This window comes from Zonotrichia albicollis, chromosome 1, assembly GCF_047830755.1.
Source record: "Zonotrichia albicollis isolate bZonAlb1 chromosome 1, bZonAlb1.hap1, whole genome shotgun sequence".
NCBI classification, from domain to species: domain Eukaryota; kingdom Metazoa; phylum Chordata; class Aves; order Passeriformes; family Passerellidae; genus Zonotrichia; species Zonotrichia albicollis.
Genome location: NC_133819.1, coordinates 37919045 through 37936096, shown reverse-complemented (window position 1 = coordinate 37936096; position 17052 = coordinate 37919045). Strand labels below are relative to the sequence as shown.

At 35.3% G+C, this 17052-nt stretch overlaps 1 protein-coding gene across 4 annotated transcripts in view; it reads left to right on the top strand.

Annotated features, from left to right (window-relative positions):
- The window catches only part of ZNF385D (zinc finger protein 385D), a 413388-nt gene that overhangs the window by 160597 nt on the left and 235739 nt on the right, over positions 1 to 17052 (top strand). Inside the window, exon 1 of one of the 4 annotated variants that reach the window (XM_074538376.1) lies at positions 1781 to 1918. The exons of the other annotated variants lie outside the window; for them this stretch is intronic. Within the exon in view, the coding sequence (XP_074394477.1) occupies positions 1909 to 1918 (10 nt within the window). The 5' untranslated portion in view covers positions 1781 to 1908. Of the gene's footprint in view, positions 1 to 1780; positions 1919 to 17052 lie in introns of those variants that run through there. 4 annotated transcript variants of the gene reach the window in all.

The window sequence follows — 17052 nt, the reverse complement described above, 5'->3', positions numbered from 1 at the left end:
TATGTTAGTCCATCAGTGGTCATCATCAAATATTCTTGCACTAATTGACATTTTGACCAATATTTGTATTAGTATTAATGCTGTTTCATGCCATAGTATTTGTGTGGGTCAGACTGGTAATCCTCTTGTTCACGTTGGCTAGCAACTAGCTAATTTTGTTGATCTTGTGTACTGGAGAAGCACATTCCTCTCTATTTCTGTGTTTTCTCTTATGTGGCATAATTGACTAAAAATCAAAGGTTCAGGAATGACATGAAAACTTTGCAAGATGAGACTTATTGTAAAGAACCCTACAGAGAGACAGATGTAATAATACCCTAAAGATATTTTTCTAAATTAAAAAAATATCCATGCGTGACCCAGTTTTTGCTCGTGCTCTTTCTCTAAATATTCATAAAACCTCGATAAGATGTGGTTTTGTGGTAAGGTGGTAGGTAAAGGCATGGTCTTGTTCTATAGACATGTCAAAGAATGAACGGGAAATAGTGAATAGTGCCATGATTATTTGCACAGACCAATATTATTAGTATCAACAGAAAGTATTACATGAATAGCTGAGAGTTATGCACAGCAGGACATGCACAGTCAGGCACAGGAAGTGTCTAATGTAACACTGAGAAGCATTTTCAGTGTCTTTTATGATAAGTATAAGTTGGAAGGAAAATATGGACTGTTCTTGCCAATATCATCTTTGGGTCAAATTGCATCATGTTAGACTACAATCAAAATATATGTACCTTTGAGGAGAAAAAATGAAAGTCCATGACTAGAGTAAAACTCATTATTAACAAGTTAAGACCTGTTAATAATACATAGCCTGTACTGTATTCATTTTAATAGTTATTCATACTTTAGTTTTGAGTAAACAAAGCCTTTATTTCAATAAGCCCAGTCCTATTATAAAAGAAGTTCTGAAGCACTGCCAATAAGTGTTTAAACTTTTATAAAAAGTTGTCATTGTGTAGTTCTAAAGAACATAAGATGCTCAATATTTCTATGCAATAAACTGTCAAAGACAAATGCTAATTCTATATATTAGGTGTTTTCATCAGCTATCAACAGTGAATACAAGATTATGGAAAAAATAATGAAAGAAATATGGATTTACCATCATTCTTCTTGATTATTTCCTTAAGTAGTCATTTAAGTCCAGTGTTGCCTACTTATTGTCACGTTCTCCCCCTACTGTCTGTGATGGTTTTAGAAGAAAATCCTCTGCATTTTGTAATTTAAAACTTCTTTATAGGCAAGTTTACCTACAGCAAAGGTAAGGAGAGTAGTTTTATTGAAATGTGCCATATTAGATGTCAATTGCAGATCATAATAAAGCTTGAGAAAAATATCCCACCATTTACCACGTGGTTTCTAGATGTTAAATATGCATTTTAATGTAAAAGGGAAGAGAAGAGAGCTCTCCTGTTCTTCAGTGACACCAAACCCAGGGGCTCCAGTCTGCTGCAGCCAAACACCTCGAACACAACAGGAAAAGCAAGCTTGGGATTAACTGTATATAGATGCAGTGATTTGATGTAACAGCAGCTTGCTTGAATTAATGTCCTGTGACAAGCCCTCCCTTGCAAACCTTTAGAAGCAAACTGTTTCTTTGTCTACATTTTAAGCTTGGCTACAGCCTCTGGTAGATTCTGCATTGTTTCTCGCATACTGTTTTTGGACAAAGTCGAATCATCATCTGTGAAGGACTAACTACCCAAAGGGTTTAAACCCAATTGCTAGTGGTTTATTCAGCTTTGACACTTCTCAGTGTGATCCTTACTGCCTTTTGTAAAACAAGCAGACAAGGGAAAAGCTCCAGAGACTTTCTTCTGTTCATTCTGTAATAGTTTTCTTGCCACGGGAGGCTTAAGAAGATTTGTACTGCCTGCTTTCTTTTCATTAGCAGTGAGTGCAATGCTGTTGGGTAAGTTAATGTGTGAGACTATAAAAGGAAAAGCACAGGAATTTGGAAAAGGGTGGGTTTTCTTCATTAATACATTTTTAATGTAATTTTTCTTGATTTATTCTGTATGCGGTGCAGGGAAAAATAAAGTAATGTGTGACATTTGAGATATTTGCAGTTGTTCTCAGCCAGACAGAGAATTAGAATCTAGCTGTTTCTTGAATGCAATACTATGCTTCGCTGATTTTTGGCAGCAGCGTGTTAAAATTCTTGTTATTATACTGACAAAGAAACCTGATTGAATTTTCAACACAATCATACTTCCTGTCATGAAATGTAATAATATTTAATGATATCCTTGTAAATCTGTATGGAATAAAATGCATCAATCTGGACCACTATATTGCACTAACCTTCGATGCTTAAATTGCCATTAAATGATTTACTGTGTCTTTCATTCTGAACATTCATTTTAAAGAAAATTGAGGATGTTTGTAGAGAAACACCCAAGTTTAGCAAATTGATTTGTACTTTCTTTCATATACACTAGGTATTTGCATCAGATTTGACTCTCAGCATTTTGATAGCTTTTTGTGTTGTGACAGTTAATGTGTAAATATTGTTATGGATATATACATAGAATAGCATTTTTAAAAAAATAGGACTATACCATCCTTACTGTTATGATTTTTCAGAAAACTCTGGGCTCTTAATATTTGTTGTAAGTACTGCAGAATAAATAGTAAATCTAAATTAGCCTTAGAGATAGCCTTTCTGCAGTTTCACTTTGTATTTGGTGGATTGATGGATGGTAACTCATGCAGGACATATATGATTTCATATATAAGATTAGCAGGATGATAAATGATAATAGTGATTAAAGGATTACTCTATGCTACTTCTCTGGACTTTCTAATCATTGCTGCTTATCATCAGCAAATGTATTGTACTTTAAATTTTTTGTTGTCTTATCTATTATACACATTTCTAGTCTTTTCCTTTGTCCCCAAACACATACTTAAACTTCTCTTCTGGGATATAAGGATTACAAAAATTACTTAGGAAAAATGCTAGCAACTCAGGTGGAACAGTTCTGTGGGAATTCTTTTTTTTTTTTTTTTTTAAGGGTAGGCACAACAGCAGTTCTCTGCCTGGTAGACCAGTAGTTCAAGTAACTCATACACAGATAGTGTGTGAGTTTCTTAAATGCCAAGTTTTATTGCTTTCTGCCCCCCCCAACAGTTACTAGTATACTCTCTGACATTCTAAAACATTCAAGCAGAGATAGCAGTTGATAGATGTAACTCAGCACTATTTCATATTTATAGAATCACATTAACTCCAGCCACACTTAACAACTCTGCTCTTTTGATTCTCAAGAACCATAGCTTGAAGCATTATCAGTATGTGATATAATTAATCAAGAAAATGTTTTATCTTATGTTTTATTTTTATTTGTGTACCCATTACTACATATTACCAGACACAGTTGTTCAGCCCTCAGATAACTACAGTCACTGCTTGATGGTTTAATTGTGTTCTATTTCTGTAGCTTTTATAAGACACACGAGACTAGTGTAGATCATAGCCTAAAAATGGCCCTTACTCAGTGGAGGTTGTATAGTTTTGTCCAGAAAATGTCTTTTCCCATAGCTGATCATGCTGGTATTTTGTTTTTTGCTTACAATAGCTTGGTGATTTCAAAAGGAGAACTACTTGGCAAATCTGGAAGTCTAATTGTGGTAGAGGAGTAGTCACAGTCGATCAAATTCCACCAGATAGCTCCAAGACCTTGTTCCCTGGCATAACAATCAGAACATCTCTGAATAGCATATGTGAGCAAACATATATACAACCAACACATGGACATTTAAAAAAGTTTAATACGATTAATCTGTTGCCCTCCTTATGAAACAGGCATTAAGGCTCTCAGAAGCATTGACTTTCTTATTCCACTTCCTTGTGTGCATAGATCTGTCTTCGTTTTTCCCATGGTAAGCATGAGATAAAATTCTCACATCACTGAAGTCAGTATTGACATTTAATGCTTGAATAGAGTCAGTTTATCACAGTGTGAGCTTCATGTAATACACCACCTACAGTGAGGAAATCAGAGGAAGAAGGGCAAAATTTCTACAGTGATCCAGGCTTGATGTTTTGAAGTCATGTCCTGCAGTAGTGGGCAGTGACATACATGGAGGTGCTTATACTCAAAAGGTGTTCAGCATAATTCTGATTCATTTCACCTTATTTTCAAATATTTTGGAAAGTATTTCTCTTAGAAAATGCAATGATGTACATTGAGAATGCCATTTGTAAACTAATAAATATGATAGGTGTTTTTCTTCTGCTGCAAGTAATAATGTGCGCCTTTCTTTTTTTTTTTCCTTTTAAAGGTCCTTGCTGCATAATTTTTTTTAGTAGGTATTTTATATTAATAGAAAAACAATCTTTGGCGTGGCCTTTCAGCAGAGTATAACTTGTAATTGTTTTTTTTTTTTGTAGAGACCATTTTAACTGTCTCTAAGGACTCTGATCAGCATTCTTCACTCAAACACCCATTGAGTTCAATAGGATTTTTCATGATTAAAAGAACACGTAAGGAATGTTGAATAGAGCTAGCTTATTTAAATGCAAGCAAACCCTTTATATTTTCAGAAGGGAATTAACAACCTACATATTACACACAGAAGACAACAAAGCTTTTATGTGGTGTCTGGGTGCCAAAAAGATGGCATCTACAATTTTAGAGCTATTTGTTATTTTGTCAGTGTGGCTCCAGGCTACTTATCACTGGATAAAATCTTTATTTTACATAACAAATAATGAAATATTGCTGCTTCACTGTCTCTCTTCACATGATTAAAAGAGATTAAATTTGCTTAACATCACTTTATATTAATTTCTGATTCTACACTACTGTTGAATCCTACTCTTGGTTTTTGAAATACGTATATAGGATTTTTCTTCTTCCTACAACACAGTCCTCAGTTGCACAATGAACTAAGAGCTACTCATCAAATGGTACCACATCTTTTAAGGGAAAGAATAATCAAGAAATTGACAAGTAGCTTGGGAAAGAGTTCCTAATATTCAACTATAATTTTCAACTACAACTTGAACAGGCCAATACTCAGATTTCAAACTTGCTTCTATTTCGAACTCTCTATCCATCTGTTGGATATAGGCAAGAACTGCCTTTCATGATTTGCACAACTCAATTAGGGAACTGTTTTGTAAGGAAGAGAAGGTGATAAATTGCTTTGTTAATGAGGAGTCTGTGTGGGTTTCTGGAAAAATAGGTAGTGTGCTGAAAATGAATGCTAGTTAAGATTACACTATATTTCTATTGTTCAAAACCATAAAATTTTCCAGGTTAAGAAAGACTGAAAACTAGAGTTTTGATGATTGTGCTATGATTCATTGCCTTTGAAGGTAATGGAAATACCAAATATATGGAAGGAGCTTGCTGTATAAAGAAAAATTTCATCTTTAAATAAAATTTCCAGACCACGTGAGAGACACTTAGTGGAAACATCTATAATTAAAGGCGTTGCATCTGTGGTGCTTGTTGAGTTGTACAGTATTGTATTGCAGAGAAGGAGCTCCTTCATATATATTCATTTACTTTGGGGTATTCTGCCCCTTTGAGATTAGAAGAGAATACTGCAAAAACTGAAATTACTCCAGCATATTATTGGGATGCTAACTTGATGTTTGAAAATAAGAAAGTTCTTCATACAACTTCTTTTTTTTGTAATTTCATCTCTCCCCAATAATGGCATAATCAGCTCCTGATCCGCACTGAGGTTTCTGTTTCAGAGCTCCTCCTGTAAAATAGCAGTAGTGTAAGATAGAGAATGTTATTGCTTTCATGAGCAGGCCTCTGCTTTCCAGGATTTGTTTTTAACTCCATCTGGAGACTACTCTTTCTACATATATTCTGCTTATCATTTTCTATTTCTCTATCTTCATTCCTTGATGCTTCCTCCAGTGTTTTTTCTCCAGCCAGTTGTTCCTGTCTTCTTTTCATTCCTCTGGTTCTGCATATTAGAGCAGCTGCTGCTGCACATTCTCCTCATGCACTGCCATGTGCTGTGGGAAGCATAAATAACTGAGAGACATAGTTCATAGTCTTAACATTTGCAATCAGGCTCCTCTCTTACTTACTTTACCACATGACAGAAACAGCGCAAATACAAATGGGAATGCAAAGGAGTGATATGTGTTTCAAACAAAAGGGAATGGTAATCAGCACCAAAATCAAAACTGAAATGCGTCTCTCTTGAACTTGAGTCCTTTACATGAGATGAAAATAACGACAATTGTGTGTGTGTGTATTGTATATATCTATATCATGTAAAGAACATAGGTGTCTCATAGGTTTTAGATCCATACAATTGCTCTTTAAGAGTAACTATTCTCAGTTACTGAGAATAAAGTTCTGTAGAGAGCTTCACTTTGTAGAAAATCATTACAGTTAGATCTGACAGGTCTTGATAGTTGGTTTCACAGGGCCTGTTGAGAACTCGAATTCAAAGCACTATTATGTTGAGCTGCATTGCAGCTCTAGTTGCATTCCCATATCAACAGACGGTTCTCTCACAGGCTTACTTGAAACATTTTAGCAAGGTGTTTATCTGTGATAAGTCATTATTGCTTCTGATATAGGAGGTCCTTGGTGACCAGCCAGAGAATCTTTATCTCAGTCATTTGTCCTATTCAAGAGTCTTTCACAACAGCTCTGTTGAATTCAGCAGATTTATATTGTTCTGGCTTGATAAGCAGTTCATTGATCAGTTTTCTTTCTGTGAAGAGAGAATGCAGGAGACAAGTATAATCTATGGTACTTTTACTTGTGCTGGCTGAGAGTAATGCAATATGATATGCCCATTTTCTTGTGGAGTTTCCATGGGCTGGACCTGAATGGGTACATTTTACGGTCCATTTGGCATGCTCTATATATCTGTTCATACCAGAACTGATACCCTTTTTATCAAAGTCCATCTTTTATGTCACTGTATAGAGTTTTATTTTATGGTTTTTTCAGAAGCATAGAACGGGAATGATATCCATTACCACAAAAGACTCTTCAGTGTCCCTGTCATTAGACTGACTTGGTTCAGCACATCTTGCATGATACAGCTGTATAAATCTTTAACCTGTATAGAAGTACCCTTTAAATCAATAACAGTAATTGAAAAAAGGATTAATGTGCTGGAATCACTTGAGAATGCTTCTGTTCATAGGGTTGGCAAGTGTCTATGAACAATCAGGCAGTTAATAAGCATCTGTGTTAATTCATGTATTTAATAAACATTTACCTGGTTTCAGTACTCTCTCTTCACTGACTTTTCAATACACAAAAAATTAACTGTTTCACCTGCTTTATAAGACAACACAAATTTGTTGTATTACGTTATTGTAGGTTGACCTTTTAAAAGCGAGGTAACTCATCTGAAGAATCTATAAGATGTGGGAGGTATAAAAATTACTAGCGTTCCTATGGCTCAAATTATTGCTGGGCTTTCATAAATGTTGGTGTATATGTTCTTACTCAAACTGTGCACTAAAATATAACATCTTAAGAAACATTCTTAAATTTGGAAAAGGGTTTTTTATCTACCTTACTAAATTTCTCTGTTTCTATACAGCAAAATAGGTTTGTAGTAGTTAGATTTAGGATTCCAGGTCAGAGTCAAGGAACCGAATCCTCTTACAATTTACTTCTTGGCTTTAAATGTGACCTGTGCTAGGAAAGAATTACTTGGTTTCTATCAATTTCACTGCCCAAGGTGCTTGGCGCTACAGAGGATAAGGCTGATAGATTGAAGGGAAAGCTGTTACCTACTCACAGTTCTGAGACAGATAAAGTTCAAAAATATCTTGAAGCTGTAACAAAGGAGAAGAATTTCTTTGCATGATCTGAAATTTCTTCCAAGTATTACTTTGAAGTATAAATTAGTTTCCTGAAAACAATTACATGAGAGCTATCTTGTCTGGCAGAAGAGAAGGATGACCTTTATATGTACATATGTACATGAACAAGTGGTAGGCTTACTGGGGGTTGGGAATGAGTGGCAGCTGGGGAATGTGCTCTGAAGAAAACTAAGACTGCAGCTAGCCTGCCATCAGGACAAGTTTCTGGCACTGTTACAACTCTTGAATTTACCTAGTTTTATTTGCTGTTAGGTATATTAATTAGCATTCATGTTTAATTCAATCAAGACATTTTATTCTTGATATAATCAGAGATACTTTTACTAGATAGACATCTTGTTTTTATAGTCTCCTAGCAACATAAACTTTTCTTAAGCTGACATTTACAATCTCAAGAGTTCTGTGTCCAAATTACTTTGAATAGCCTTAATTTTCAACAGAGTTTCTAAAATTTAATCAATCTCATCTTTTGTTAGTTTTATTTTCTAACAAAGGCATTTGATTAAGTTATTTTCTGAGCCTTGATTACAGTATCATCCCAAATGTATTTCAGATCATGGCACAAAAAATATATCTCAGCCATTCTGCCTACTTCTTGAATTGGATACATTACTAGGATACATTGTTTCTCAAGCATCCTCAGAATCAGTGGTCTTGAAGAGAACTACAGTTATTCTTTTAACTCACACAGAGCCTCTGCTGTAACTGCTAATCAAAGCCATTGATCATTGTTAACAGAATTTGTACCAGATGGTCTCACTGCCTGACGTTTGCAAGTGGCAATGGAAGGAAAGCAGAAATATCTGTTTGCCAACTTCTGAATATTTTCTGTGGTCATAAGGGTGCTCTGTTAAACCTGTCAATAGAGAAATTAAGGGGCCAAATTTGTGACCCATACAGAAAAGACACAAAATATTTGTTTATGCAAACCCAATGCATATCACTGAGAATGGGGACAGCAACATCACAAGAAGTGCATCAAGGGGTCCTCTGAATACTCTGCAGATGTTGCCAGGTTTTGTGCTTTGTGACTGGCTTCCACAAAGCTGCCTGAGGTTACAAACTGACCTGAAACTGTTGGCATTGTCATCCATGTGTATGTGGCAAATACAGGTACAGTATGCACAACAGAGTTGCCCTGCACCCTGAGGTCCTGGTGGTGTGTGCTGTGGTCATGTCCAAAACTGATTGTCATGCAGGAGCATGCTTACAGCATCAGTTTTTCAAGGGTATCTGATTTTTGGATACTCCGAACAAATGTGTTTTTTCTAACTATTCTAGGATCAGTATTTCAGGGAGAGCTTGAGCATAGGAAAATTTAGATGCATGCTAAACCTAGGACAGGACATCCTCATAGTGGTCCCTGATTTCACCTCAATTCATTGTGACCAATAAAGCCATTGGATGGCTGAACAAATATGTTAGCTGCTTGCTTCTGCCTGCCACTAATGGTCTTTATGCAGTCATAAGCCTTCTATTATTTCTACAAGATTTCTGTTGTGCTTGTTTTGGCACTGCTTGTGTATTACCAAGGAGTATGTACTTCCAAATTGCAGATCCATTAGTTCCTATCTATCAATTTATATACATATATTTAAAACAGTATTTAACATAGTACTGGACGTGGAGGGGTTATAGTGCAAATAGATACAAAGGTTTTCATGCATTTTGATTACTATACTGTAGACAGAAGTGAACTTTTTTCCCCCATCCCTTATAAGATTTATCACTACTCATGAAAGAAAAAAAAAAAAAGATTCAATTCCTAGCACTTCAAAATTTTATCAGGAAGCAGTTTCTGGCAGTAAATTATGTGTTTTTTCCTCATGGATTTGTACAAATTATGCAGGTATTTTCAGAGAAGTGGATGTAATGTGTGAAGTAATATGACAGTATTAGTTTTTCTTTCTAGAAATTCTACCTGCTTGATTTTTGATATTTCCTTATTTTTTAATTCAAGTGCCCCATGGTCTACTGCTCCCTGGGATTCTGACACCACTTGTGGACTTCCTGGTTATAATCCATGCAACTCAGTTTATTTTAAGACATGCTACAATCACAGTAACAGTCTGTTTCTTAGTTATGTGCATTGCATAAATATAAATATCACCATTTTATGTATGAAGATGCTTTATATTCTGTATGTAATGGGATTCTGGTAATGATCTGTCGCCCTGTAGAATCAAAATGTTTTCAAGTAAATTAGGAGCTAGCTACCTGTGAAGATGTGAACTTGGGAGAGAGCTGGTTGTGGGAGACTCAGCAATCACTAGCTTGGGGAAATTCCTCACAAGCTTTGCATGGGCCTCTGTGGAAACATGGAAAGAAATTAAGTAATTCTATAAGGAGCCAGGTGGATTTCCAACTAGAGTTGCAGATTATTTTAGGCTTGTTGTTGTGAAATAGTTTCCTTTTAACACATTGTAGTTTAGTGATCGTGGAAGATTTCTCTTTTGGCATCCCTTGACTTGGCCACTCTTTGTAAAGGCTGATGTCTTCTGCTAGTGTCTGTTTGGGATGGATTTAGAATCACACAGGGATGAAATGCATTTTCTGACATGTGTGAAAATCTGTGTGCTTAAGTCCTGCATTTTATTACATTCTTGGAGGAAAAGGAGTGGAAATATGTACAGTTGCAGACTGTATTCCTCCATGGATAAGCGTAAGAAGGAACAGAAGTGGCTGAAGTTCACAATCCTGTTGGGATCAGAAGCTCCAAGTTCTTGGCTTAGATTCTTCTGTAGTTCTGAAATTCTGTGATGCTGAAACGAGAAAGCCCTATTTAATAAATGTGCTTAATAAGGAAGTGGCTGCTACAGATTAAAGTAGATGAAATATTAGAGGAGATTGATCCATGAACCGCTCAGACCTGCTCCTTACTCGTAGCTCTTCATTCCTTATGATTTCCTGCAGCACCTCATCTCTTGGCAGCTCCTTTCTCTCTGACCAAATGAATACTTCACAGCCTTAGGTTCCATCCCTGTACATAAATAGGTCTTCACAGGATAAACTGAATCCCTGAAAACTGTTTCAAATGTGAATAGGATACTTACAGATGATACCTGTAATACTTAAGAGAGAATGCCAGGCTTCTGAGGTCAGTTTCCTTGACTATCCTGTCTGTGGTACCTTTATATTTTTAAAACATGTGACCACTATGGCAGTGTTCTAAAGACATTCCCAGCTATCATCAGACCTCCTCTTGTTGTTTACCTCTTCAAAAAGTACTTTGCTTAAGCTGGAAGCATGTAAGCTAAGACAAAAAACTTCGCTTCATAATTGTCCGGATGCTTCTAGCATTTAGAATTTATTAAATCTTCATCTCTGGGATTGTTAGGTTTCTTTTTTTGTGTTAGTTACAGAAAATCTGGCAATACTACACTGACCATTTTTCATATGGAAAAATTTTCTTTTTTAATACAAAGCTTTAGGGGTCTGTGCCTGTAGAAGTATGAAAAAAGACAATAGTGGTGCTCATATAAATTCAATAAAAAATGAATACCTTAATATGTAGGCATTAAGAGTTATATTTAAATACATATTACTACATTTTGCTTTAGAAAATAAATTGGATATTGGTTTATGATCCTGATGAGTGTTTTCGTTGTTCTTTCTTTTTGAAAGTACACTGTATACATCAGGGGCTGTCTTAAGTCTAGGAATTCACAAAGGACTTTCACATTATCATCTGTGTAAGGAATAATAATTCAGTCCTTGCAGTGATTGGTAATTAACTTATTGAAAGATAACCTTTTTCATGGAAATGAACCACTGACAAATTTATCTGACAAAATCAACCCTCAATTCCTGAAATACATGGTTATCTCTTTATGCCTGACTTCTGTTTTTGCCATGATACTGTGTTTCCTTTTGAAGCCTTATAAAACAAGGAAAAAATCCCCACCCTAATTTGTCAGTTTTGAGAAGCATGTTTTCCTTATGAATACTGCATTAAAATATGTTTTTGTGTCTCTTTTTGAATCTGCATAGTGATACTAGAGCTTAGCAGGTTAGGTGATATTTTGGGCACAAGTATCTATGTTCCTGTTGCTCAGTTCCAAGCAGAACACTGTGCTCTCTTTACCTGACCTGTTATTTTCATCAGGAACTGGCTGTGAGATGGACCTGGCAATCTGAGCTTGCCTTTAGAAGTTGTGGGATTCAGTCAAATATCCAGGATTGGCAAGTGACTTCCTTTTTTAAGTACGTGCTCTAATTGCTCTTTACAGGTGATATAGATTACAGATAACAATGAACCCTAAGATCGTTAGTTAATTATTGCTGATCTTTGTACTGATGATGGACTACACAGAAAAGGATTTAAGGCATGGAAGTTTAATACTACCAATAATAGGTACAATCCTAATTTCAGCTAATTTAAAACAGACTTGACAGTTGTAAATAATATTTTGATGCTGCTTTTTATATTAAAGTTGATTGTAATTAATTTTGCATTAAATGTTTCGTTTTAAGAACTCTAGCTTGAACCAGTCCTCCTAAACAGTGAATAGCAGAGTTTTAAGAGCTCTAGATTAAAGTCTCAAATCAGGACTCCTCCACTTGCAGTACTTAAAATATAAGCATAGGCGCAGCACCTTGCTATTTCTCAAGCTTGTCCAAGTCCCTCTGGATCATCATCCCTCCAGATGTCCCAATGATGCCACTTATATTGATGTCATCTGGAAATTTGTTGAGGTCGCACCTGATCCCTTTATCTATGTCATTATTGAAGATATTAAATAGCAGTGTTCCAAATAAGGACCTGTGAGGAACACCTCTTGTTGCTGCTGTCCATTGGGACTCTGAGCCATTGACCACTACCCTCAGGATTATGCAGTCAACTCCTTGTCCATCCAACAGTCCACTCATTGAATCCATTTCTTTTCAATTTACCGAGAAGGATGTTGTGGGAGACCATGTCAAAAACTTAAACCATTAGGAGATTTTTTACTTGGGCTGAGAGAAGCGCTGATGAGTTCAGTAAGGCAGAATGTGGCATTGGCTTACACTCCTAACAGTGTTCTTGAAAGGCTTGTTTTTATCCCTTAAGAAGCAATTGCCCATCCAAACATCAGAGTGTGAAAAATTCTGATTTATGCAGGTGTGGCACACTCAGAGAGGTTGTAAAATATCCTATGAAATACACCTTCTTCATCAGGGGATTGTTGAATGCATTTTTAAAAACTATATAACTGTGCAAAGCTCTGATATATTGTATTCATTGAGAACGTGACATTAGCAGGTGTTGTTGATAGAAAATAGCATCCCAAATATTCTTCTTTTCACAATACTATGATTGGTTATCAATGTGCCAAAATGTCAGTAAGGTCGCCCTGAATACAAAAGAAGTCATTATCTCTGATTAAAATATTTAATATTCAGGAACCCTTTAAGTATGTGCAATAAAAACTTCCAGACCTGGAACAGTGCTGATTTTTGTTTTGTTTTGTTTAAATAGCAATGACAGATTCTTGTTTCACTTTTTGACTTGATCTGATCATGTGACCCTTTGTATTAAAATCACATCTTTCAGCCGTTAGAGATTATCCTATTGCTCAATTCAAGGAAGAAAAAGATAACAAAATATAAAACTTAAAAAATACCAAGGAGTAGTCAGAATTATGGAAGTTATGGAATCCTCCCAAGAAACAGGGAGATTTTTGGTATTTTTTATTCTTTTTCCTTTAAAATCTGTGGTCTCTTGTCTTGACTAGAACAGCACTGCTCAAGCTTACTGTAAAGATAGTGATTCTGTTAAGTCTTCTCTGGAACATAACATGAAGTGTGGAGATTTTCCTGTATTTCTCTATAAATAAATGTCTAATCAACCACTTTGTCACTTCCTCTTGTATAAAAATACTCTTGTAATTCATAATTAAGATTTTATTGGCAGCTCTGTGATAGTCCTGTGCTCTTGTACCTCTGAATTTCCCATATTAAAAAAAAAAAAAAAACACATAAAATTTCTAGTCAATTATATTAAACTACGAATGTTTGTGGAAACAACAGCAACAAAACATTTAATTTTGAGGAGATTTTGATTGAGAAAATAGGTTCCCAAAATGAAATTTCCTTATTAAGATTATAAGATAGGATCTTATTGGTCTCTTATCGCTCCTAGTACTTACCTCATTAGAAATATTCTTCATCAGAAAAAGGCCATTTTACCAACAAGAACATTGTCTTTTCTTAGGAAAATAATGCCTTGTGCTTTCATATTTTTCTTTCACATTTAAAATACAAGGTTAATAACTCTGTAGTTATTAATGGCAGGTGTATAATTGCCAATGAAATAAAAGCATTCTGTTTACTCCTGTGATAACATGAAAAACCTAAATAGCATTTCAAATTTGAAGGCATATGATTTGCCCTGAATTTTTTATTCTGCTGATTAAGCAGCAGACCTACAATTATCTGACAGAAGCTGCCTTCTTGACATTTTCCAGCTTATTTTTTACTCTCAAGTAGAGCTGCGTATTTTGCATAAGATATAGATAATCATGTAAGCTAGTTGCATCACTGGAGTATTTTTATTTCAAATTCAAATATATTGTGGGGTACATACATGAGCTTAAAATACATTTTTCAAATCTCATCTAATGTCTATCTTCATCTAATTTAAATTGGTTTTGGATCTCCTTCCCTAACCTTCCCTATCAAGGCAAAATCTATTTGAATTTAAATTTTCAAAAATATGAAAGCCATTTAGATTACATCTGCAGATATTTGAGTATTGGCATATGATTGTTAATCCATACTTTCTTTCCTTCCCTTTAACATAAGTATTGCATCCTCACTCCCATGTTATGTTCAGGGTTAGGCAGAAATATTTGGAAAAGCTCTGCTAGGGCAAAGCAATGAGACTTTTCCAAACAGCTAATTATTTGTACAAGTGTTGAAAGGTTTGCTGCCCTTGTTGGTTAGTTTCTGGTACAGTTTTCCCTGAAAACACCAAGAATACTCTAAAATTACTTATGACCCTTTGTAAGGGTCAGTGTTAGCTGCTAGTGAATAAACATTTTTCCTAAATTCTGGGGCAGGATCTTAGAAACTGCTCTCAGTTTTCCTAAAAAACCAAAATACAGATTTACTGAACTGTCAGGTTCCATAAATGCATGCTATATATCATTCTTAATTTGGCTCAGGCCAAAGCATTTGATGTATAATATAGTGCCATGGGTTGTGCATGCACAAAAATTGCACAGACAAGTATTTGTCTCTCTTCTTCAGCTGCCAGCCCAGATACATCACCATATATCATTATCACTTCCAGCAATGACTTTGAAACATCCTGAGCGCTAACAAACCTACTGTGCACTTATATGGCAGCTACCTCCCTGTGGAGAGTTGCAAAGGTACAGCTACCTCATTTAAGGCTGAAATTAAGTTAATTCCTTCTTACATCATCAGAAAGAAGTTTTTGTTGGTGCTTAACAAGTACTCTCGTTGCAAGAATGCAAAGGTGTGCTCATAGTGCACTGAGGGGACAAGGTATCTTTTGCCTGTAATATCCTTTAGAAAAGGTTGTGCTGAATGAGTGACAGAGGAGACATGTACCCAGGGCATTTAAATTCTCAGATTATGACTATTTCATATCTTGTAACCTGTGAAAAAGCATTTTCCAAACTGCACAAGTCTTAATTTTCTGAAAGACTGGCAGACTTTGGTACTTTGCCAGATTTTGAAAGATATTAGGGTCCTTGAAGATCCACCTTTGGGCTACAAAGGACGCACAGCTACTTTGGAAAGTACAAAAGAAGGTTCTCTTCTGTTTATACCAAACTTATCTCATTTTTTTTAATTACACAAAACATTTATCTGTGTTTTGGAGCACCTATTAAAATTAATTTGTAAGATTTTTGCTTTGAATATCCTCCTATGAAACCATTGTGTGACCTGCTAAAGTGTTTGAAAATCTGCTGCCTGTTACAGTTGCTGGACTGTCAGGAAAATTGTATTCCATTTGCTGGAGACTCTTATGTATAATCCAGCACACTCCAGTTAAATGTTCTCTGCACTCACACTCCTTGTGCGCATGGAGGTTTGAATGAATTTCATGGTTTTTAGAATGATCAATGCTAATTGTTGATGCTACAGGGAAGAGGAATTTGTAGAGCAGGTGAAGCTGTCACTAGAGGTATGAAGTATTCAGTGTCCATTGCTTAACTGTTCCCAGTTACTACCAGGTGCAAAGAGTTGTGGGATTTTGTTTAGAGATGATTTTTTGCTTGTCCAACAGATACCCAAAATAAAGCATTAAACTGATTTCCTATGAATAACTGAGCAACGGCTAAATAGCAGAGAATGTGCAGTGGTAACAGTTTGTCTGACAGACTGCTGCAATGGTAATTTTAACAAAATTGTATGTAAAAAAATTAATAATAAAAAATGTATGTATGTTAATTGCAGCTCTTCAAATATTTATGAATAGCTGTAATCTTAATTTCTGTTTTTTCCATGGATAAAATAAAATGGGTTTTAATCTGTAAACATTTTAGACACCAGAAGTTTATATAATTTCTAGTAAAAAATGTACTTATTTTTCCATAATGCTCCTTTTTATCCATATAAAGGATTCTAATGACTACAAGATGAGCTGAAAAAAGAATGAGAAGAGAACCTCATTGGAGTAAATGTAGTTCCTTTGGTCTTTTCTTCATCTTTGTGTTAATTCAGTCAAAGAATAAAGATTAGTACCAGTAAATTAGCTCTGCAATTATAATTGGAAGTAAAAGCATAAAAATGGTAAAGAAGAAATATTTGACTTTTAAGATAGCATAGAAATTACATATATTTTATATGCCTACATGTGAATAAAGTAACTCTTAGAATATAATTTACTAAAATTCCAATTTCTCAAGGGTTTTTTCAAACCCAGAACTGACCCTCTGAAAATTCAGAAAGATTAAATCTTTTCCTTGCTATGATGGTAGGTTTTCACAGCTGCATTAAATAATAGAAAGTAAGCTCAGAAAAAAAACCAAAAAAACAATTCTTTCCATTGTTCTTCCTAAAATTATTTTCCTGATGTTCTAATGCTCAGACTGACAATCTGATATAAAACTTGTTCTTCATCTGTTCGTGTTCCTGGGGGACAGCATGCCACATCTTTCCAAACAAGAGGGAAAAAGGCCTCAACTTCACAGAACTAAAGGAAATGAAAAGCACCAGTTTGTATCTTATGCATAATAAGCTGAAGATTCAGATATTTAATT